The sequence below is a fragment of the Cnephaeus nilssonii genome (genome assembly GCF_951640355.1).
Source record: "Cnephaeus nilssonii genome assembly, chromosome: 10".
NCBI classification, from domain to species: domain Eukaryota; kingdom Metazoa; phylum Chordata; class Mammalia; order Chiroptera; family Vespertilionidae; genus Cnephaeus; species Cnephaeus nilssonii.
Genome location: NC_137081.1, coordinates 29765065 through 29789980, shown reverse-complemented (window position 1 = coordinate 29789980; position 24916 = coordinate 29765065). Strand labels below are relative to the sequence as shown.

General features: G+C 40.6%; 1 protein-coding gene across 4 annotated transcripts in view; it reads right to left on the bottom strand.

Moving 5' to 3' along the window:
- The window catches only part of LOC307106288 (nuclear body protein SP140-like protein), a 39200-nt gene that overhangs the window by 1597 nt on the left and 12687 nt on the right, over window positions 1-24916 (bottom strand). The window contains exons 6-16 of one of the 4 annotated variants that reach the window (XM_079782642.1): window positions 24161-24310; window positions 21847-21930; window positions 18099-18152; window positions 17123-17245; window positions 8916-9020; window positions 6981-7120; window positions 5535-5582; window positions 1831-1946; window positions 1039-1150; window positions 644-721; window positions 303-431 (exon numbers count right to left, since the gene is read on the bottom strand). In XM_079782642.1, the coding sequence (XP_079638768.1) occupies window positions 303-431; window positions 644-721; window positions 1039-1150; window positions 1831-1946; window positions 5535-5582; window positions 6981-7120; window positions 8916-9020; window positions 17123-17245; window positions 18099-18152; window positions 21847-21930; window positions 24161-24310 (1139 nt within the window). The remainder of the gene's footprint in view (window positions 1-302; window positions 432-643; window positions 722-1038; window positions 1151-1830; window positions 1947-5534; window positions 5583-6980; window positions 7121-8915; window positions 9021-17122; window positions 17246-18098; window positions 18153-21846; window positions 21931-24160; window positions 24311-24916) is intronic. The other 3 variants (XM_079782644.1, XM_079782643.1, XM_079782645.1) reach the window with 3 other exon arrangements.

Sequence of the window (24916 nt, the reverse complement as noted above, 5' to 3'; positions counted from 1 at the left end):
ATTTTCTCCTCAGGTTTGGAATAGGGAGGGCACCACTGTTCTCAATGGTCACCTGTCACCTTTGAGGTGAGGAATGAGCTCTCAGGTGCCTGGAGTCTGGTTGCAGGGACAACTCCTTATTCACTGTTGCTCTCTCTGGTGAGCTTAAATTCTAAAAAAAGAAACCCAGTCACTTTCTGAATCCTTGCTTGTATAGGCTTGCCATAGGATGAGGGAAACTCTAAAATCTCCCAGTACCAGGAAATGCAGGCAAAGTGACTCAATGAGTAGAAAATGAAATGGAAGCAGGGAGAGCCACTTACCTTAGAATACTGAAAGATGTTGTTCATGTCAAGCACAAACCCCTTCACTTGGGAATAACTTTTCTTTAGATTATTCTTGATTTTATCCAATGTCTTAAGTGTCTTTAGGCATTGAGAAGCCTTTTGAACCTGGTGAAAAATATACCAATAGGAGCATTACTGACAAAGTTCAATGTCTACATTCTGTGGATTTTCATAAAATCTAGAGGAAATACAAGGTAAATGGAAAGACAGCTTAGATGCTCTCCCTCCCATGGGCCTTAAATCACAGATTTCACAGTGTCTATGTCAAGGTTGGATAACATTATGGGGCTTACACATGGTTTGTTGTTGTTACTCACATAATTTTGATGTGGAATATTCGGAAAAATGTTGGTCTCAAAATGGCAATAGGCCTTTAGGAGTAGGAATTCACATTTCTGAAAAAGAAGGAGACTGTGAGTGAAAAGCATCTTGGCAAGAGTGAGCCCATATGCATGTCTAGGCAGATGCATGAACACAGTAGTCTTCTGGAAGTTTCCCCAAACAGGGATTGTTCTTGGACACTAACATGTAATAGCTGAGTTGTTGTTTTTTTGTTTTGTTTTGTTTTCTGTAAGCAGGTTCTGGTGAGTTTTCAGTGTGGTTGAGGCATGGTCAGAAGAGCAGGCACCCTTTGACACCCTTCCCCTCACCCATGACTGTTTGACTTCTCATGTGAGCAACAGGGAGATGTCTTGGGTCAAATACAACTCACCGACTTCTCTTCAGGCCCCATCCGTCTTGCCAGAACCTCAGATTCACTGTAACACTGCTGACTTCGTGAAGACACTTGTAGTATTGTGCAGAAGGTACATCTCCAAGGTTTCCTGAGATGTCAGATATAAGTGAGTGAGGCAAGCCTAGAAACACCTCCATTCCCATAGCTGCCAATGTTCTCCTTTCAGGAATGGCTGATGGGCACAGCCAGGGAATGAGGGGACACCTCCCAGATTCTCTAGGACTCTCATGTGGTAACTCTGGTCCTTAGAGTAGCAGCATGGGTTTATTGGCTGGAAGATGGTGTCAAGGTGAGTGCTGGGCTCCACTTTCCCTGTTTGAGCTGCTGAGAGCACAAAGAGCCCTGCCTTCAAGCCTGAATATCAGAGAGTGGGCCTTAACCCCTGAGGCCTTGTGCCTCCATTAACCAGTTGAGAACATGGCAAAATAAGGGAAACTGTCCTTATTTACTGTCTTTTCTGAATAAGCACAGAACACAAACAACTGGCATTTGTTCTCCTGTGAACAGGAGTCTGTGGTGGCTAGTTCTGGAAAGGACAGTAGTGATATGTAGGCGAAGCACCCAGCTACAGACTTCAGCCTCCTAGAGGTGAGAAGAGAAGAGTAACTTCCTACTGATCGCATTTTTAAACAGCTTCCTGCATCATACCGCTAGACCCTTTACCCCTGACCCTGCTCTTTCCCCATCAGAATACAAGGAGAGACTGTATTTGGAGTGTGCATGACAGGAGGAAGGTCCTTGCAGGAGAAGGGGCTACATCTCACAAACCTCTCAGGTTCCACAGGCGGGATGTGACAGTCCCCATGAAAGAAGCTGAAACACCAGCTGCATTTGAAGAGCTTTCCTTCATCCCCACAGATCTTGCATTTGTCTGCGTTTTCCGGCTAGAAGGTAAAACAATGTCTGTATCCCCAGTGAGACCTTGAAGACCAGCGCTGTGGGAATCTGGAACTCATTGCCTTTGTGGGAACCTGCATGGACAGTTATGTGCTTCTCCCTGAGCTGTGAGCCAGCTGCATGGAGTGGAGGTTTCAGAAAAAGAATTCTTGGTCTGTGGTGAAGTTCAGGAGGAGTGACCTTTGTGACCAGAAAAGGTTTTCCTACAAAACCAGAGATTCTGTGGCTGACAGGGCAATGTAACCTGATATTCCAGGATGGGCAGGGTTACCCATGGTCCCCTGGCAAGGAGCATTGTTTAGCTGGCAGACCTTTCCAGGGGAGCTTGTTGTATAACCCTGCTCATCCTGGAATAACAGGTTTCAGTGCCCCTGCCACCCACAGAATTGTTCAAACAAGCCAGCCACAACCTTCCAGGGAAACCAGGGCACATCTCACCCTCCACAGTCCCTGGATGCTCCCTCTGAGGCCTGCCTGGCTGGCCCTGCCCTCCTTTCTCAGTCTGGGAGTATATGTGACTAATAAACACCTGTCAATTCCTCTGTCAGGTAACAGATGCTGTTATTTGCCATCCCCCAAACGGTTGGTGGATATGCATCCCTCATTAATGGGGTGAAGAGGATGTGATTAAAACAGAAAACCACCTTTTTTCTCTTTTTTAAAATAAAAAGCAACATTTACATATGAATCAGTAACTATGCTTGCTCCTGGTTGCTTTCCTGGTTCTGCCTTCTGAGAGAATCCAGACAGTTTGAGAATAATTTGGTGATTATTCTATCACAGATAGAAACATCCTGTCTACTCCATGGTCTATTGGAGAAATTCCTACACTCTTGTGACCATCTGAAGTGACACAAAGAGACTGGTTTGAGGACTGGCTCATCCACTGAAGAGTCCTGGGTGGAGGGAATGAGGTCCATTGAGGAGCAGGAGGAAGCAGGGATGACAGCATCCAGCTATCTCCTCGATGACTGTTTCTCTTTTCTCCAAACATGTGTGGCCCATGCCATCCCTCCATCAGCCTCACTGCTGTATCTCTTTCATTTCTTGTCCTTCTCTTCCTCCAACATTTAGATAGAATCCCTCAGGTTTCCATCAAATCACTCTCAAAGCTGCAGTTACATCACTATGTCTCCAGCTCCCAGATGTCTATCCTGTCTTCTGCATTTGTGCACATCCCTATGCTCACCCAGCATCTTCTCCTGGGCCCTTAAAGCACACCCCAAACTTATCCAGGCAAAACAATATATTATTGTCTCCCCACACCCACTACATATTCTTTCCTGGTGCTTCCATTTCATAAAACATTCACCTTCTGCCACAAACCTGAGAATCCTTTCTCATTCTATACTCCCAATAGCACCCAAAATTCTATCTATACACAATAATTGCTTAGCTTACTCTGTTAGTTCTGTCATCCCTCTAAGGTTCACTGAACACAGGTCTGCTGAGACCCTGAAAAATGGTTCCAAACCTAATACGTAATGAAAAGTGATCTGTTTCTCAGTCTGTATTATATCTCGGTTAAGAACACACAAATATCAGAAATGTCCTTTTAGCAAATGGACACAGTAATTTGGAACACAGCTATGTTATTTCTCTTTGTGCAGATAGTAATAACAGATGAAAAGTTGCTAAAAGTTATTTTGAGTCTTGTTCCGGACTTTTTGACAGAAATTTTTATCTTGGGGAAACAGGAATCTGGTCATTTCTTTTGCTTTTAAAAGTGGCCATATGTGAGCCTGGCCGGTGTGGCTCTGTGGTTGTGTCAACCGATGAACCAGGTGGTCACAGTTCGATTCTTGGTCAGGGCACATGCCAGGTTGCAGGCTCAATCCCCAGTCTGGCGAGTGCAGGAGGCAGCCTATCAATGATTCTCTCTCACCATTCATGTTTCTATCTCTGTATTTCTCCCTTCCTCTCTGAAATCAATAATACATACATATATATGTATTATTCCCATATATGGCCATCTCATATATGGCCATTTATATATATATATATATATATATATATATATATATATATATATTGCCAATATTTATATGTTGAATGAGTAAATAAATGAGTATTGTTTCACTTCGGAAAAGAGATTACATGCTATCTCTTTAGTAAATATTAACATAAGATAAATGATGGTTTGGTGGAGTATATCAGGTTAATTGACAACATAGAAGCTGTCACCAGAAAGTACAGGTGGCCCTCATCAGGAGACAGGAAGTTCTTGAGTGGTGCCATGAGTGACATTTAAATTTCCAGAAACCAGGAGGCTTTATCAACAAGACTAGTTCTGGGAGGCAAAGAGGACCTACAGAGGTAGTAATGGGTCCTGAGATCTGTCACTTTGGGTCATTTCTGTTCTTAATCAAGGAGACACAAAATATAGGGGCAATTGAGCCTTGTTGCTGCAAAGTATTGCACCCATGGATAAGGACAGAACCTGTGCATTGGAAGTTGAGTACTAGCTCTTTTAGGTACTCCATGTTGAGTAACTTTGGATGCATGGAGAATGGTGGAGATACTGCTGTTTAAAGTAGTCACTGAATAGGTCAAACAACAATTTATCTTCAATAAACCCAGTGTATAAACTGTCCCAAGGACTGGTAGTTCAAAAGAACCAGAATTTCAGTTAATATAAAGGCCTGGACTTCACATTTCTGGAAGATAAAGTTTCAGTAGCCAGCTATGTGCAACCTTTTCTAGAACTTTCACCTTTCCCTCCTTTTTAAGTTCTCATTCATGCCCAATATTAGAGAAACCATCACTTTGTCTTGAATCTACATTGCACGTTATATATTTTGTTTGTTGCCTTAATAGCCTTCTTCCATAGAGGGATAAATCACTTTCATGGATAGACAGGTGGCCTGCACAGCCCCTGAGTAGAGGCAAAGGGGTGGCGTTAAAGTAAACAATTTTCCAGGTCAGACCCTCATGTACGACACATCAATATCCCAAAAGCTCCCTTTCCAACAACACCATCCTCATGAAAATTGCCAATAATTTCTGCTTGAGAAAGAATTCTGTATGTCTGTGTATATGTTTTATAGAAGGATGGAAGATGATGTAAAAAATAAATAGTACATAGTTTTGTATATGACCCAATATAGACTCTGTACTAGACCAGGTTCTTCTGGATGATGGTGGCCAAAGTTTTGCTCCATCAGATTTCATTAAAGTTAAGATATAATAACATTTATGAAAAAAATCTGGGTTGAGTTAAAGATGAGCCTGTGACATAATTAAGAAATGTCTTTATGTATGCCATACTTATGTTTGCTTTTACAACTTGGACTCCCTGACAACATCTGCAACTATAGCTAAAACTCAGCTTTGAGATGGCACCTTATTATTCTCATCTCAAATGGTTTACCATTCAAAATTGACCTTGCATATAACCGAATGTTCAACTGGACAAATCTGAAGGCACTTGCAAAATAAATAACTTAATTAAATGAAATAAAGGCAGGGGAGAGGAAAAGAGGAAGAAATGTTAAATACACAACTGAGAAACCATAAAAAGATGCTGTAATATAAAATTAGTTATGTAATAAGCACTTGTATAAAGTAATAATCACCTTTTTTATCTTGCCATATATTCTTGGAGGTTTAGGTAGATGTTCTTTCTAAAAGATAAAAATATCCAAGCATATGGTTAGCCTGTTTTCATGTTTTGTGAGTCTGGCATTGCAACCTCCTCCCAAATATTTCTACTTGATGTCCCCCTGTCAGCTCAAACCAAGGCATCTAAATGAGACACCATCTCCCTCTACTTACCTGTTCTTCTAGAACAGTGGTTCTCAACCTTCCTAATGCCGCGACCCTTTAATACAGTTCCTCATGTTGTGGTGACCCCCAACCATAAAATTATTTTCGTTGCTACTTCATAACTGTAATTTTGCTACTGTTATGAATCGTAATGTAAATATCTGATATGCAGGATGTCTTAGGCGACCCCTGTGAAAGGGTCGTTCGACTCCCAACGGGCTCGCGACCGCTGTTCTAGAAAGAAGATTAACTACCGGAGAAAGGGGATTCTGGGTACAATCAATGGTACCCAGAAAATCATCTTCAGAACCTTTTTCCTTGCTCTTGTGCTTTCCCCCTAAGTTTTAAGAGCTTTTCATTCATAATCTCTTTGACACCTCTTACCTCCTTTCTACATCCACCAGTGCTACTCAAGCTTAAGTCCTCACCCAGGGCTATTCAGTCATTACACATGTATCCCATACCTACAGGGTGTAAGACACTCTGAACAATGTTGGTCCCACAAAGATGTATAAAACTAGAGGGACCTAGGAGAATAAGGGATTGCATGGAAGGGCACGTATAAAACTGTGATAAGGGCCTTAATAGTGAGGTCAGAGGTCAGGGGGCCCAGGGAAGGGATGACAAGGCAGGTCAGTCAGGGAATATTCAGAGAGGGTAACATTGGAGCTGAGCATTGTAGTTTGACTATAGGTTTCTTGGGATGAAAGACAGTGAAATCATTTCTAGGCCCCATGTTGTCTGAGATACTATTTTAAATATGCCACTTCCCACCTCAGGAGACCTTCCTGGTTCTGCATTGTTTATGCTATGCATTTAAACTCTTTAGACTTCCATTAAATCCTTCCACAAACAACCCCAATTGATGGATTATGCTGTATCACACACAACCTATCTACCTCAACCCACAGAGCCACATTAGTCATGGTTCTGGTTTTCACACCATTCTTTTTTCTGAAGTGCCTTCTGCACACGTGTTTGGCCATATACTGCCTCCTTTTTTACAGTGCCTAAAGTTGTCTGCAAGCACCTGAGTCAGAATGACCTTTCCCTCCTCCAGGATCCTGCATCTACCTCAACAGAGCCTCTTTGACAAATCAATGTGCTGTCATGTACTAAGTTATGAGTGTGGGACAAGCATAATGTCGGGGCTTGGGGCGTTAGCTGTCAGTCAACATATATTTGGCAGACAAAACAGTGACCTATCTTAGAGTGCAACTAGGAAAATCACTTCCAAGTTTCTGTCTCTGTAATACCTCCATCAGCCATTTTAGGGTTCTTCTATTGCAGCGCACGCTGTTTTTCCAGTTACAGGATTTGTAGCCTCCTTTAAGTTCAAATTCGTGTAGAGTGAACCAATTTCCATCCTGGCTTCTTATACACTTCACCATGGATCCTGTAAGACCAGGGTAAGTTGAATCTGAAACATCTTTGTCCTCAGAGCTCAGACACTGGCTTCCCACTACATTTCATCTGAAGTCACCCAATTTGGGTTCAAGATCACTCACTAGCAGAAAAGTCTGGCCTCACTTTTCATACTTGAGAATCCCCAAACCCAGCCTGTGAGTCCCCTCCCAGGGGATTTCTTGCTTTGGAATGAAATATCAAGTCCTGGTCCTGTTGCTCACAATGGCTTCAAAGCAACATCTGTGTCCTGTATTATAGCAATTTTCTTCCAGCTCATTGGCTTTATTGAGCAGATACTTTTCTATCCCTGAAATCATGGGTAGCTGATTTTAAAATAATATGAAATATTTTTTCAGTGGAAAATTTAACTTATATATAAAAGATAATGTTACACTTAACAGTATTCATTAGAGAAAAGAAAATAAAAACCTCATTGAGATATCACACCCACTCAGATGGCAGTGATGAAAAAGACCGACAATAAGAAGTATTGGTGAGAATGCAGATAAATTGCAGCCCTCAGATTTCACTGGTGAGAATATAAACTGTGGAAAATAGTTTGTTTTTTCCTCAACAAGTTCAACATGGAATTGCCATGTATTCTGCAATCCCATTCAGAGTATATAACAAAAATAATTAAAAATATATGTTCACCAAAAACTTGACACAAAACAGCATTATTCATGATAGCTAAAGAGTGAGAAAACCCAAACTTTAGATAAATGCAATATTGAATATCCATACCATGGGCTATTATAGTATTTGACAATAAAAAATGAAATATACTACATGTGGTACTATATGTATGAACCTTGAATACATCATGCTGTGTGAAAGAGTCACAGAAAAGCACATGTCACATGAGTCTACTGATATGAAATGCTTAGAATATGCCAGTTTATAGATCATAAAATAGATTAGTGGTTGCTTAGGGCTGGGTAGTGGGGTGAGGCAGAATGGGTATTGACTACTGAGAGACATGGTGTTTCCTTTAGTGGGGGACAAAAAGGTTCTAAAATTAAATTGTGATGATGGTTTTATAACCTTGTGAATAAGCCAAACCAACAAAAAACTCAACAGTGAATTCTACACTCTAAGAGGTGAATTATATGACATGTGAGTTATAGCTCAGTAAAGCTGTTTAAAAATAGTTATGATGCAAACATTTATTTATATTAATTGTTCACAAAGGAATATTAATAATAATCTGATATGAAGTTTATCATAATAGACAATTATTGGAAAGCTTTATGTTAAAAATCACAACACATTTTATAGTCAATATGTAAATTAATTCTCAAAGTCATACCATGAGGTGGGTTTTTAATTATTATCCATTTCTTAGATGAGAAGTTTCAGGCTCAGAGAGGTCCCATTATTTACTCAGTCACTCTTTGCAGAGTTGAAGCTGGGACTCACATTTTTCTGATTCTAAACTTTATGAACTTCTCACTACATTAAACATCTATCCTGATTATGGCTTCCAGAAGGGGTATAGGATATGAAGGTGGAAGCTGATTCAAAGTAAAATACACAATATTTTCTATCCACAGACTGACATTTCTGCATTACTCTTTGCTTCCTTGGGCATACTCATGGACACTTCCATGTGGAAGTGAGAACTTATGCACCATTTCTTAAAGTGTAAAAATATCATCTTTGGGACCCCAGCTCTTCTCAAGACAAAACTGGGGCCCAAATTCCTTGAATGATCAGGGTATTCCATTAATTTTTGTGATTCCCTCACATAGTGGTTGCAGATTAAAGTAAACCTTGAAACCTACCTCGTTCAAATTTTCTCTTAATTAACATGCCCGTAATCTCTCCACAGGTCACAGGAAGTATTTCAGCACCAAAATCTACATTCGCATCCATGTGCTCTCTTATCCCTGAAAAGAGAAGTTTCTTCATTGTGTCTCATTTTAAAATTGCACACATAAAAGGTCCTCCCATGTTGAGGTTGTTTCTATAAAGACAGAGGTTCTTAGGAAATTTTATTTCACAAATCTCCAGAGTTTCTAAGTTTTTCTGTCAATGGTATTTTTGTTGCATAATGAAAGATGTCCATCTTCATCTCACCTCTCAAACCTCATACAATTAGAATGCTTTAGCAGAGATAGGCTTCAATAAAACTGTCTTAACTCCCAATCCAGTCAGTCCCCTTGATTCTTACATGACAATGAAACACACAGGTGCTGTCATGTTCTGCCAGAAGCTCTCCAGCTATGCTATTCCACTGCAGTTAGGTAGTTGGAGACAAAGTCAAAGACTGTACATGCAGCTCCTGTTTGAGTTCTGACTCGGTGGCAGAGAGGATAATGATGGGTAACTTAATGGAGATGGTGTCTACTTAATATTTGTGTTCCCTTGCTTTACCTCATTTTTTCTCCTCATCAGCTTTCTCCAAAGCTGAAAGAGGAACTCAGGAAACTCTAGAACAATCTTCAATTTGGATGGCTTATTGGACTATTGTTGTCTGACAACGGTGTGCCCTTTATCAAAAGCTACGTCCAATGCTCTGATCATCTAACTCTATGACCTCATCTCCTCCTGTCCACACACTTCTCTATTATGGCTCTTTGGTCACTGAAGGCTGTTGTCCCCAAGGAAGGCAGAAAGGGATCAGCTCCTTCCTGCATTGTGATTAGGACAAAAGTGATTGGGGATTAATGGCATTGTATTAGATCAATTCTGAAAATCTGAGTTCTGTTCTGTTGGTAAGGATGCTTCATTCTTTCCCATGCTTCAGAGTGCCTAGAGGATTTGTTTATATTCTTTGGAAATGCCTTTTCCCTATCTGACTCTTTTCTGCATGAAAAGTCTGAGTGACAAATGATTATTAGAGAGAAAGATGAAGTTGCAGCCAGTGGAATTGTACACACAGAGTTTTTAGCAGAGAAGGAAGAGCAAAGACCCAGCCACCTGAGGAGGAAACACTTAGGTAGTATGGGAGATAGAGAGGCATAATTATATCTAAGCTTCACAACTGTCCCGAGTCTTCTTCCCAGAAGGAAACCTCTCTAGTCCAGCTCTTCAGTGTAGAATGCAGACATAGATCCATGAATACAGGAAAAGGCATAAAAAGGGCATTTCAACTTATGAAGAAAAAAGTGGTTAAATGTATTCACCACTTTTACCTACTTTCAAATATTCTAGAACCAAATACAAAGTCTTTAAAACTTTTAGGTGGAAATTATTTTTATATAAAGTCATAAATTTTATATAAAGCCATAAAGGAAAACCCTGACATATTTAGCTATCTAAAATTTTCAAACTTCTCTAGGAAAAAACATACAATTAAAAACCTAAAAAATTAACATTAAGTGAGACAAAATATTAACATTATACATTTGCAAAATTTAACATGTAATATATTAATATACCTATTCTTGGACAGGATGACCAACATAACAGCAACACTGGTAAGACAGATACCAGGCATTTGTAGAAGAGAAACAAATGACCAATAACCAGTGAAAAGTGCTCAACTACACTAAAAATGGTAGTAATACAAATTAAAACAGGAATGAAATAAAAGTATTTACAGTTAAATTGGCAAAATGTGTTCTTGATATACTGATTAAAATCAGGGAAATGTAACACTATGAATAGATTAACTCAGATAAGTAATATAATTCTAAATATGTTAATACATGGGCAGGAAAAATCTGGAAAGATACACAACAAAGTCTATAAAGTTCATAGATTTTAAAATTAAAAAGCAACAAAAATGTGAGCATTTAAAAATATATAAATTTCTTATTTGAAAGATGTAATCATATAAAGGCAAAATATTATCTCTCTCTTTTTTTTAATCTTATGAAAGGTGGTAGTTCTCTGATGTGGCTTTAATAAATTCCCCAAAACTTTGTAAACTAAAGCAACACAGGTTTTTATCTTATAATTCTAAAGGTCTGAATTAAGTTTCACTGGCCTCACATCAAGGTGCCCACAGGACTTTGTTCTTTTCTGAAGGCTATAGTAAGAATTTTTTTTTTTTTTTTGCTTTTCCAGCTCTAAGTGCTGCCCACATTTGTTGACTCCTTGCCTTCTGCTTTCATCTTCAAACACAGCCACATTACATCTCTGATTATTATTCCATAGACACAAATCCTTCTCTGCACAGCAGGAAAGTTTTTCTGATTTTAAGCATCTACATGATTTGACTGGGGCCGCCCAGATTATCCAGATAATCCAGCCATTTCATTACCTTAATCACATTTTCAAACTCTCTTTCACCAAGTAAAGAGACAGATTAGAGGCTCCAGGGACTTGACATGGACATCTCTGTTTCTGTTGGTATAAAATTCTCAAGAACCTTATAGGTCTTCCATGTATGTCATGGGGATTTGCTCCATGAGACAAGAGGCTCCTCCACAGATGTCTCCAATATAATCACATATCTATATTTTAGTTCAGCTGAGATGGCTGAGATATATGAGCTACATGTTTAGTCTCATCAAAGAACCTTTCTGTGACTAAATATTCTGATCTTTCACTGCTTCCGAGGCTCTAGCAAAAAGTTGTTCAGCCACACTCTCAGTCATTCTACAGAGCACACTTAACCTGACAGAGAATCTCAATTTTAGCATCTTTTGTAGTCTGTGTAAGCTAAGACAATCCAAATCATCAAGTCCTGATTTCTTTTTGTTGAGCTATTCTCCTCCCCTCAGTTTATTTTGTTCTTCTCACATTTTACTTTAAGCAGCAAAAAAGAAACCAGCTTCATCTTCATCACCTAGAAACCTCCTTAGTACATATCCAAAAAGTTCTGCTTTCCATATATCTGCAGGACAGGATTTTGCTCCACTTTCTGTCACTATATAATAAGACTCCTCTTCCTCACATTTTCAAAAACATATTCTTTATTCCCTTCTGCACCCTTACCAGTCATACCTTTAACCTCCATGTTTGTACATACTTGTGCTGTTCAGGATGACTTATGAATTCTCTGAGACAACATAGACGTTCTCCTCCATGTCTTTCTTCCTTCGGAGTCCTCCCTTGGTCTTCACCACCCACATTTCTACAAACTGCTCAAGGCAATCTAGGCTTATTTTTTTTCCTCTCTAATCATTCTACTTAGAATTCTCCTAGCCTCTACCCACTGCCCAAAGCCATTGCCACATTTTTAGGAATGTTTTACAGCCATAACCCACATTTAAGAACCAAAGTCTGTATTATTTTCATATTGCTGCCATAATAATTTACTATAAATAGTGGGCTTAAAACAACACAAAATCAGTATCTTACAATTCATGTCAGAATTATATGGCCTCACTGGGATAAAATCCAGTTTGTAACAGACTTTCATTCCTTTCTGGAGGCTATAGGGAACAATCTGTTTCCTTGATTTTTCTGCTTCTTAAGGTCACCCACATACCCTATTCCCTTCTTCCATCTTCAGAGCCAGCAACAGAGCATCTCTCTGACCATTCTTCCATATCACTATCCCTCTCTCCATACCCAAGAAAGGTTCTCCACATTTTAAAGATTAGGGGAGTATATTGTGGCCACCCAGAGAATCCAGGATAATCTCTCTCATATTTCGGCCACCCAGAGAATCCAGGATAATCTCTCTCATTTTAAGGTCCCTAGTTAAATTAAATCTGCCAAGTTTACTTGCCATGTAAGATAACAGATTGCAGGTTCCAGGGATTAGGGCACGGACATCTTTGAGAAACTATCATTCTACCTACCACAATATTATAAGTAATAATAATGATGAAACTCTGGTATATAAAAACTCATTTCTACATCAAAAGCAAGCAAAATCTACTCACTCTTATTTTTTCTTACTTCAGCTTTTTCTAAATATATTTGTTTCCAAGATCCACAGTAACGAATAATAATAATAATAATAATAATAATAATAATAATAAGAAGAAGAAGAAGAAGAAGAAGAAGAAGAAGAAGAAAGAGGAGGAGGAGGAGGAGGGGGAGGAGGAGGAGGAGGAGGAGGGGAAGGAGAAGGAGAAGAAGAAGAAGGAGAAGAAGAAGAAGAAGAAGAAGAAGAAGAAGAAGAAGAAGAAGAAGAAGAAGAAGAGAAAATAAAAATAAATAAATAAAAGTTGCAGATCTTAGCATGATTTATAGTGCAGAAGGCTTGAGTTTATAAGGATGTTTCATTTCTTGATTCTCTTTTTCTTCTAAAGTAACTAAAAACCTTCTGAACTGAGAAGTAGGAATCCAGGAATGGCCATGCTCTTCCTTTATTTCTCAATAGGACTTTGAAAAACACCTTAGTATGTCAGTTTATGAGGGATAGGAACAGACCTGGTCTTAAGATCCTGTCCAGGTCTTAAGATTTTATGAATGTCAGAGTCCTCTCATCTGGGTCCTCAAAGAACAGTGGGACTACTTTATCCTTTTATTGGCATAAAAATGCATTGCATTGCTCTTGTGCCATTGAACTTTTATACCAATTAGCTCAGCCCACCAAATGCAAAATCTCAACACATTATTTTATTATTTTAAAGAAAAAACAAAAATATTTGAACAAAGCTTATGTATCAAAGAAAGATTCTTGTTACCTTTGCTTATAGGTCTTTTCAGGTTGCCTCCACTAAATAGATTTGTTTTCAATGTCCACAGGATTTGGGAGTAAAGGAAAACACAGCCTTAACTAAAAGAGTTGTGAATCCTCTACAGTTATCTGGCCTAACATTTTGGTTGTTGTAAACATAAATAGATACCTTTTTTTTCAAAAATGTTTAAATATCACTATATGTGCCAATGTTATGTTGGGGGTCATCTGTCAAAGACTATAAATGGATTTGATAATAAAAGCAGAAGCTTTTCCTTCTGTCAATAATTAGAGAATAATCAGTGTCTATGGAATTCAGAACAGGTTTGTGACAAATTTGACCAATAGCTGACTCTCCTACTTTCTCTGCTCTGTACAGAATAGGTGGTGAGTAGGTGGACATCACTATGTGATCCAGCACTTTGGGGCATTTCATGTCTAAGAACATGGAGTAAGACACACTGCCATTCACTAGAGCCATCTTGTTAAGCCTCAATTTATAGTGATTTCTTTCTTTGTAGTTTTATTTATTTTATTTTTATTTAATTTGTTTAGGTGCCATTGGTTAATGAAATTATACAGGTCTCAGGCATACAGTGCTACAGTGTATATTGAATTGCGTGTTCATCACCCCAAGTCAAGTCTTCTTCCATCACCATTCCCTCCCCCTTTACCCTTCTGTACCTCCCCTACTCCATCTTCCTGCTGTTAATCACCATACTGCTGTCTGTGTCTAGGTATGAGAGGCTTTTTTCTTTGCTTAATTTCTTTACCCTTATCACCAGGTTCCTCAACCCCACCTTCCATCTGACCACTGTAGGTCTATTCTCTTAATCTATAAGTCAGTTTCTATTTTGTTTGTTTATTTTGTTCTTTGCAGTTTTCATTTGGGGGGATGAGGGGTCAAGGGAGTGAAAGGGGGAAAGAGAATGACATGTGTAATACTTTGAACAATAAAATATTTTTTAAATGGCATGAGATCAAGGCAGTAATAGGCTCCCAGGCCTTGGTGTGTGTTCAGAGAAACAGGAGCTCTGAGCTCAGACTCCTGATGTCCTAAAGCCCAGCAATGGCAGTCCTTATCCTTCTCATCAGGACCAATTCTCACTGCAGAGCTACAGGCTCCCGGGGGGCTTATCCTGTGCACTGAATCCTGAAGAAACTTCAAGACTTCTCACTGCAGAGCTACAGGGTCCTGGGAGCTTATTTGCTGCACTGAATTCTGAAGCCCCTTCAAGACATTTCGCAGCAGAAGGAACAAAAGTTTCTTCAACATCTAAGTGTATGAAAAAGTAACCAAAAGAGTAAAAAATGTGGAAGCACTGAAAACCCAGGCTTAAAATATCAATCTCTCAGAGCTCCATGATATACCCTTTGTATTTTCATGACCTGTAGATCAATATTTTATCCCGTACTGTCCCCTGAGCCTGAGCTAAGATATTTCAACTCAGTGGGCTTCTCTGATTTCTTTGTTTTAAGAAAAATATTTTAATTGATGAGAGAGAGAATGGGAGAGGGAAAGAGAGAAACATCTATGAGAGAGGAACATCATCAATCAGCTGCCTCCTGCACACACTCCTACTGGGTATAGAGCCTGCAACCTTAATATGTGCCCTAATGTGGAATCAAACCAATGACCTCTGGGTGCATGGGAGGATGCTGACCAAACTGAGCCACACTAGCAGGGCTTCTCCGTTTTCTTTTGGCCCTCTGTATTTGGCACTGCATTTTCTTTATTCTTTTACATATAGCTTATGGATTTGTGTTCATGTCTGTACTTGTATTACATTTTAGCTCTGCTTCTTTCCCAAGGTGGTCTTAGAAATTTGAAATTGAAAAAGGCAGATCTCTCATTTGGCTTCTTCCCAGAATTATTTTGTGAACAGAGTTCCTTCACCCCTCTCCCCACTACATAAGACCACTAGGAATACCTAGAAGCTAAGTTAACTCAGGTCCCTCTGGTCTGTGCCTGATATGCGTAACCTGCAGGTTGCTCCAGGTTCTACCAAGAAGGTGGTGAAGTTCATGCACAGAGGGCAGCTTTGCCCAACCTGAAGCACTTTTCTTACTCCCATTCTCATCCTGCCTGCTAACCCCACCCCCATTCTACCTCAACTCCCATCTTTACTCTATCTTTTACTGCTACTCTCTTTATATCTATTATCTCCACCCTCATTCTACCTCTTTTTTTTTTCATTCTTTCTTTGTACCATTCTAAACATGTTTAAATATTTATTAGCTAGGAAAATGGATCAGAGAAGTATCTATACTAATAGAGGGATATGCAAATTGGTTGGGACACCATCACACAATGACTAATCAGGGGGTGGGGCCGTGCTGGAGAGCTCTCAGCACACCTGCACTGGGGGTCCGCAGGGTTTGGAGAGGAAGGGAGAACAGACAGGCATTTAGGGTGATCAGGCCAGGAGGGGAGCGCAGATAGGCATTTAGGGGTATCAGGCCAGGAGGGGAGAGCAGTTAGGGGGATCAGGCCAGGAGGGGAGAGCAGATAGGCAGTTAGGGCAATCAGCCAGGAGGTGAGAGCAGTTAGGCAGTGAGGGGGATCAGGCCAGCAGGGGGAAGCAGTTAGGTAGTTAGGGCAATCAGGCCAGGAGGGGAGAGCAGTTAGGGGGGTCAGGCTAGGAGGGGAGAGCAGTTAGGGGGATCAGGCTGGCAGGGGAGAGCAGTTAAGGCCATCAGGCTGGCAGGAAGCAGTTGGAGGCATCAAGCAGGTGAGCAGTTAGGAGCCAGTGGTTCCAGATTGCGAGAGGGATCCCTGATTGGAGAGGGTGCAGGCTGGGCTGAGGGACCCCCCATTCCTATGCACGAATTTCGTGCACTGGGCCTCTAATACAAATATAAAGCCTAAATTTTAAAAATGGTATCAAATTATATATTTTTATTTATTAACTTTATTTTTAATTTAACTTATTGGGGTGATACTCTTTCACAAAACTGTATAGGTTTCGAGTGTACAACTCAATAAAACATCATTTGCACACTGTGTCAATTGCCCATCACCCCAAATAAAGTCTTTTGGTTCAGCTCATTTTTGCTAATTATGCTGGTTTCTGGCAAAGGTATCTCTTTATGCCTCACTTTATCTTTCTGTGCATGTTTTTATTAATCTCCTTTCATGAATATCCTGGCTCTCTGAAATTTTTCCTTTTCCTTTTACTCTTACCCAAATATTTTCCTCTCTTTAAATATAAAAATATGCTCACTGATGTCAATATTGACATTTACCATTTCTGTTTTTGATATTTTTTCCAATTACTGGGGATGTGTTTCTGTTGAACTCCCTGCACTTGTTCCCTTCCCTTTCTACCTCTAACCAAGATCACCAGGACTGTCTCCATTGGTCCTGATGACATGTCCCAGACCCTTGTCTGGTACCGGGATTCACATCACTGGGATTCACATTCTTTCAGTCAGCCTTACTTATTACGTCAGATGCCTGCTTACCGTCAGTCCTTGCTTGGGCTTCACATTCAACTCCTGAATTTAAAACTGGCCTTTTCTCCTGTATATGCACCAGGTCTACAGAGCAGGAATTGGTTTGGTTTCCATGGTGGAGTAGCTCTGCTCCTGGACGAAATTGTAATAAATGAAGAATTTCATTTGCCTCCACTAAGGGAGTGAGCACCCTCTCGACAATCAACAAGCCCCTCTCCCTGTAATTCCACTGCAGGGGAAAGCTCCCCCAGCCCTGTTGGTTCTTGCTACTCAACTCTGTCCTTTCTTTGTGCCTCTCTTTTAAAAAAATGTTTTTATTGCTTTTTAGAGAGAGTGGTAAGGAAAGTTACAGAGAGGAACATCGGTGAGAGAGGAACATCATCAATCAGCTGCCTCTTGCACACACCTCTAAAGGGCATGAAGTCTGCAACCCTAACATGTGCCCCAATGGGGAATATAACCAGTGACCTCTGGGTGCATGGGAGGATGCTGACCAAACTGAGCCACACTAGCAGGGCTTCTCTGTTTTCTTTTGGCCCTCTGTATTTGGCACTGATCCTCTTTCTTCTTTTACATGTAGCTTATGGATTTGTGTTCCTGTCTGTAATTGTACAATATTTTAGCTCTGCTTCTTTCCCAAGGTGGTCTTACAAATCTGGAATTGAAGAAGGCAGATCTCTCATTTGGCTTCTTCCCAGAAATACTTTGTGAAATAGAGTTACTCCCCCACTCCACCTTCTAGAAACCTTTGGAATATTTACTTGAAAAAAAATTGAAATTGTATTGAGTTTGAGTGATTGACCTCTTTAGGTTTATTTGTCACAGCCATCACAAATACAAAAGTTAAAATATGAACAATATTAAATTAAAGCAAATTTGTATTTTACTATAAAGGAAATAGGAAAATATTGGAACAAACCTTTTGTAAAAACAAAAGCAAAACCCTGTTCATTGTAACCATGAGAAGTTATTTGCTTACTCTTACCTGTTTTACAAAGTATTTTTCCTGCTGTAGGTGATTTTCTGAAATCAATGGGCGCTATAAAGTAAAGGAGAGAGAACAGTATTTGTTTACATTAGTCTTACATAGTCTATCACAACTCACACAACAGGTAGGGTTTGTGATAATTTTAATGTTGAGATTATCATTTTTCTCTTTCTCTCAATTGTACCCAGTTCTGTGCTCTGGGCCATAATGCTGGGCTCCTGCCTGGTTCTCCATTTGATTTTCCAGGTGAATTTATAAATGACCCTCAAACACCTCCAGTTTCCTCCATTATTAATGCTGGGATAACCTAACTTACCCTATCACCCTGTTAGTTTTTTGTGAAAACAAAATGAACTTGTATTCACAAAAGCCCTGTGAAAAATCAAAATGTAAGTCAATAGTTTAAGTATCATTTAAGTTTGAGAGTGGTTGGTCTAAAACATTTTTCCCATTAATAATTAATGTTAGCACAAATTATTCTTTGAAGACGATCTAAGTTTTGCAGTAATGACAATATTATCAACAGATAGTGAAATACTGTGCTCACTCACTATGCTCTATAGAATATGAACACTTTAGCATTAATAGATATGACAGTGCATAGTAAAAATGGCTGTTATTTACTAGTGTATTATTGTTACATTTTCAATATGTTAATTGAATGCATTTATCCAGTCGAACAACCACTTATAATGAATGCCTCTTGCTTTCGACAATTTCCCAATAAGATTGAAAAAGTTAAATGCTTAAAATTGTATCCAAGAAGTAATGAATCAATGCATATAGAGAACTTCAGAAAAAAGATTCATCCTGAAAACAGAGCTCTGGATTTAGACTCTGGATATTTTTCCAGAAATACAATCTTATCTGATACAATTTAGAGTTATAAACAGGTGGCTTCTTGGGTCTCTTCTTTGCTTGATTCTAAGGGACCTAGTTTATTGATCACTGAACAAGGAATAGGGTTCTTTAGGTGTCTCAGGAATTGATGGAGCATGGAATTCCTTAATACAACTTGAAACATCATCAAAACCCATGTATACCATGACCTGCACACAGGCCACCTGGTCCATCTCTTTAAGTCACCTACCTTGAAGGTTAGTGATGCTCCCATTCCCTATCCCCAGAGCAGAAAGTCACTGGCAAAGAGTGCCTATGCTCTGTTTGAATCTTACCTTCTTTCACTTTTCTCTCTTCTACCTCTTATCCCTTCTATTGTCATTTCACAATTCCTTCACCTGCTGTTTCTTTGTGGGGAGACCTTGGAAGTTTTGTGTTAAGAAGCATGTTGGTAGAGAGCCACTTCTACCCCCTGGTGCCCCTTGAAATAACCTTCTCTTGTGTTTGAGCAGTAGACCTATTTTGGAACCACCTTTCAGAGCACTTTGCCTACACTAAGCCACAAGTCAGAATGTACACACTCTAAAAATGGAAGGAAACTTACATGTTTACATTAATAAATATAGAGAACTTTTAGAACAAAAATATTTACAATAGTGTTCTGTTGTAACATCAAGACAAGGTAATATCTTTGTGTGTGTGTGTGTGTGTGTGTGTGTGTGTGTGTGTGTGTGTGTGTAGGAAGGTCATTTCCTAGTGGGTTTTCCTAAATAGACATGTTTCTAATATACTCTGAGAAAGAAGGAAGGGAAAATCAATCACCACTTAGTGCACTAAAGAGCTGCAGATTTTATCACCACTCATGCTACACACAGGATTGAGGAAACCACATTTTGATAACCGTGTTGAGCTCCAGCTTTACAAAGGAAATAACCGAGAATCCAGGAAACTGGTCTTTTCTTTTTCCTTTATCTCCATGAGACTTTGTGGAAGATTTGAAACATTTGTGTGATTTTGTTTCCTCACTTAGAAACAAGAGTAACAATGGCCATCCTGCTCTTTCCTCAGGGCTGTTGTAAAGGAAAAAGTAAGACACTATTTGCAAAGGTATTTTGAAAAGTCATTCTATATATCATGACCTGCTGGAGAACTCTCTAAAAATCAACACTTTGGGTTTCAAAACACCTTATCCATTTCTGCTAACCCAGGAGAGCTGGAGGAATTGACCCTCAACACTATTCAAACTTTGTGATTAGATGACAATATGACCTTCCAATAAAGAAATATTTAGCTTTCTATTTTCTGTAGAAATCACTGTATAAACCCAACACTTTATAGTCACAGAATTAGTTTTAAAATAAATTCACTACTTCTCTAGCCTTTTACTACTATATAATCAATAGATAGGTGCATTGGTTGATTTATAGGACCTATGAATTAATAGTCCTCATGTTTAAAAAATCCTCTCTAATAAAAGAGTAATATGCAAATTGACCATACCTCCGCCACACCCATAAAGCCCCGCCCACAAGCCACGCCCACTAGCCAATCAGGAGTTAATATGCAAATAAACCCAACCAAGATGGCTACAGCCACAGAGAGCAGGAGGGAGGCTTGGGTTTCCCAGGCAATGGAGGAAGCCAAGCTTTCTGCCTGCCCTTGCCAGCCTTAGCCTCCACTCAAGGCTACAAAGTTTCAATTATAGAAGGTAAACAAATCCAAACAGAAATGGCAGCAGCCACGGAGCTGGAAAGAGAGAGAGGCTATGGTTGCTGCTGGCAATGGACGAAGCAAAGCTTTCTGCACACCCTGGCTGGCCCAGGCCTCCACGTAAGGCTACAAAGTTTCAATTATAGAAGGATAATAACTCCAACCGAAATGGCTGCCAGCCACGGAGTGAGTAGGAGGCTTGGCTCCGCTCCAAGCTACAAAGTTTCAATTGTAGAAGGTAAATAAATTCCAGATACCAGGGACTCCGCTTGGGTCGCCAGGGGGCATGGCTGGCTTGCAAACCACCACAGGCCCCTCGTTCAGGCCACCCCACGCCCCAAGGGAACCCCCACCCTGATCCGAGACACCCTTCAGGGCAAACCAGCTGGCCCCCACCTGTGCACCAGGCCTCTATCCTATCTAATAAAAGAGTAATATGCAGATTGACCATCACTCCAACACACAATATGGCTGCCCCCATGTGGTCAAAGATCCTGCCCCCATGTGGACACAAGATGGCCACCACAAGATGGCAAGCAGGGGAGGGCAGTTGGAAGGCACCAGGCCTGCAAGGGAGGGAAGTTGAGAGGGACCAGGCCTGCAAGGGAGGGCAGTTGAGAAGGACCAGGCCTGCAAGGGAGGGCAGTTGGAGGCGATCAACCCTGCAGGGGAGGGCAGTTAGGGGTGACCAGGCCAGCAGAGGAGGGAAGTTGGGGGCAAACAGGCTGGCAGGGGAGCAGTTAGGCATTAATCAGGCTGGCCGCGAAGTGGTTAGGGGGTGATCAGGCTGGCAGGCAAAAGCGGTTAGGGGCAATCAGGAAGGCAGGCAGGCGAGCAGTTGGGAGCCAGCAGTCCTGGATTGTGAGAAGGATGTCTGACTGCCTGTTTAGGCCCGATCCTAAACGGGCAGTCAGACATCCCTCGAGGGATCCCAGATTGAAGAGGGTGCAGGCTGGGCTGAGGGACACCTCCCCCCCTTCCATGCACGAATTTCGTGCACTGGGCCTCAGTATAAACATAATGATTTCTTATTAATTTGCACACCCCAAAAGGTCAAGTAAAATAAACACAGAGAATTGGATTCCAAGATAAACTAGATCCGTGGTATAGGATGAACTCAGAATTGATGCTTCAGGAAACAGTAGCTTTTAATTGAGGTTTCTGCACCCCAATCCTTGAGCTCCCACCTCCTTACCAATTTTCCTTTTCAATGCTGAGGTGGAAGCTTTGGAGGGTCCATCTCCATCAGTAAATTCAGTGAAGTCCTGACTGTTGATCACTGCACAAAGAAGAAACAACTTCTAATGTCCCAGGGTGGGGCCATGAGTCCACTGAGTGGAAAGCCCTACATGAGACCACTAGGAAGACCTAGAAGCTAAGTTAACTCAGATCCCGATGTGCGTGACCTGCAGGTTGCTTCAGGACCTACCAAAAAGGTGGTGAAGTTCATGCACAGAGGGCAGCTTTGTGTAACCTGAAGCACTTTTCTTACCCCTCACTCTCGCTCTGCCTGCTATTCCAACCCTCATTCTTCCTCAACTCCCATCTTCACTCTATCTCTTACCTTCACTCTCTTTATATCTATTATCTCCACCCTCATTCTACCTCTTTTTTTCATTCTCTCTTTGTATCATTTCAAACATGTCTGAATATTTATTGGCTAGAAAGATGGATCAGAGAGAAGTATACATACATAAAGCCTAAATTTTAAAAATGGTATCAAATTATATATTTTTAATATTTTTATTTAATTAATTTTATTTTTAATTTATTGGGGTGATACTGGTTCACAAAACTGTATAGGTTTCAGTGTACAACTCAATAAAACATCATTTTCACACTGCGTCAATTGCCCATTACCCCAAGTAAAGTCTTTTGGTTCAGCTCGTTTTTGCTAATTGTGCTGGTTTCTGGCAAAGGTATTTCTTTATACCTCTCCTTGTCTTTCTGTGAATGTTTTTATTATTAATCTCTTTTCATTAATATCCTGGCTCTCTGAAATTTTTCCTTTTTCTTTAACTCTTACCCCAATATCTTCCACTCTTTGAATATAGAAATATACTCTCTGATGTCAATATTTACATTTACCATTTCTGTTTTTGATATTTTTTTTCCAATTACTGGGGACATTTTCCTGCTGAATCCCTTTATAAGGCACTTGTTCCTTCCCCTTTCTACCTCTAACCAAGGTCACCAGGACTGTCTCCATGGGTCCTAATGACATGTCCCAGACCCTTGCCTGGTACCGGGATTCACATCACACATTCTTTCAGTCAGCCTTACTTATACTGTCAGATACTTGGTTATAGTCAGTCCATGCTTGGGCTTCAAATTTAACTCCTGAATTTAAAAATGGCTTTTCCTCCTTTATATGCACCGGGTCTACAGAGCAGGAATTGATTTGGTTTCCATGGTGGAGTAGCTCTGCTCCTGGACAGAATTGTAATAAATGAAGAATTTCATTTGCCTCCCCTAAGGGAGTGAGCACCCTCACGACAATCAATAAGCCCTTCTCCCTGTAATTCCACTGCAGGGGAAAGCTCCTCAGCCCTGTCCTTTTTTGCTGCTCAACTCTGTCCTTTCTTTGTGCATCTCTTTTTAAAAAATGTTTTTATTGATTTTTGGAGAGAGTGGTAGGGAGAGGGATAGAGAGAAACATCAATGAGAGAGGAACATCATTTATCAGCTGCCTCCTGCACACACCCCTACTGGACATGGAGCCTGCAACCTGGGCATGTGCCTGACTGGAAATGGAACTGATGACCTTTTTGTTCCTGGGTTGACTCTCAACCACTGAACCACACCAGCCAGACTCTTTGTGCCTCTCTTGCCTTTGGATGTTTTACTTTCCGGAAGAAAGGCATATTTTTATCTAAGTGGGTTCCAGGGCCTTTTTTTTTTTTTAATTTTGTGGACACCTTTCCTTCCTAATGGTGTTGGGAACACCCTTTTATAGCCTTCTTTGTGGTGACTTCTCAAATCAGACATAGGTGTCCAGTCTTCATTCATTGTCCTTTATTTATTCTTGACATAATTGTCTTTGTGGCTCCCCCCATTTTTTCTATTTATTGTTATTATTTCCCTCTGCATTTTTCTCTCTTCCTACTCCCTTTCTCTCTATTTTTGTATCAGTGTCCCCATGGCCCAGCAGGGTCTAGGGGCAAGCACTGTAGCTGTGCAGGATACAAGAAGCTGCCAAGAGTGAGATCCTTCTTGCATGTGACCTCGGGTTTCCAGACCTCACCATAGATGGGGACTTGCTACCCACCTGATTTTTCAGTTTATCCATTATTTGTTACTAGTATGTTTTCTACTCCCTTCTTTTATATTTCTATTTCTTTATTCCTGTGAACCGTGAATGCCTTTTCTACATCAATTGTGTCTTTCTTTATATTTGTCTTTCTAGCATTCCAATCCTCACTAGTCTTCCCAGTGCCTTTACTCACAATACCAAGTTCCTCCACCTGCCAGTTTCCCTCCACTCATCAAACCCAGCCACTCAGTCTTACCTGCTGTTTTAGATTGTTGGGCACATTGTTCATTTGCTTGTTGGCTTTCTAGTGCATCCCTGTTGTCACTGGTTGTACATGTTTCAGTTGCATTTATCTCTTGTGTTTCACGGAGGTGCTCTGAGGGTCCACATTCAGGTGGGGCTGTATCTAGACCATGTGTAGATTCATAGATATTTTATTTGCTCCCTGCATTAATCAGAGTCTATCAGAAAAATACAAACTCTCTAAGCTTTTGAAGCAGAGGGAATTTAATCCAGGGGGTTAGTTATACAGCTGATGGAAGAGCTGACAATTCCAAATGGAGGAATGCAGCAACTCGAAGAATAGTCAACAGGAAGCTATGGGAGGGACCAAGGGTGAGCTCATGTGTCAAGGTCACCAGATACGTAGAAACTGGACCATAGCTGGCCGCTTGGTGGGATTTAGAATTATGGGAGATGTAGCCAATGCCAGAATTGCTTCCCATGACAGTGATGGGGAAATACCATGCTTCTCCCTTGCTCCCCCACTCCACTCTCTTACTGGTGTCACCCAGGTTAGGAGCTCAGCAGGGAGCAGTAGCAAGGGAGATGACAAGCAAGCCCGCAGAGTCTGTGGCCAGAGATAGAGAGCAGAGCAGAGCAGGAACCCATAAGGAATGAATCTCTGAATAAACCACCCAGGACCAGCATACCCCCTTCTCCAAGGTGAGCCTCCATTGCTCATGTTTTATTCCATTGACCCATCCCACTCTGTTCCCACCAACCTCACTAG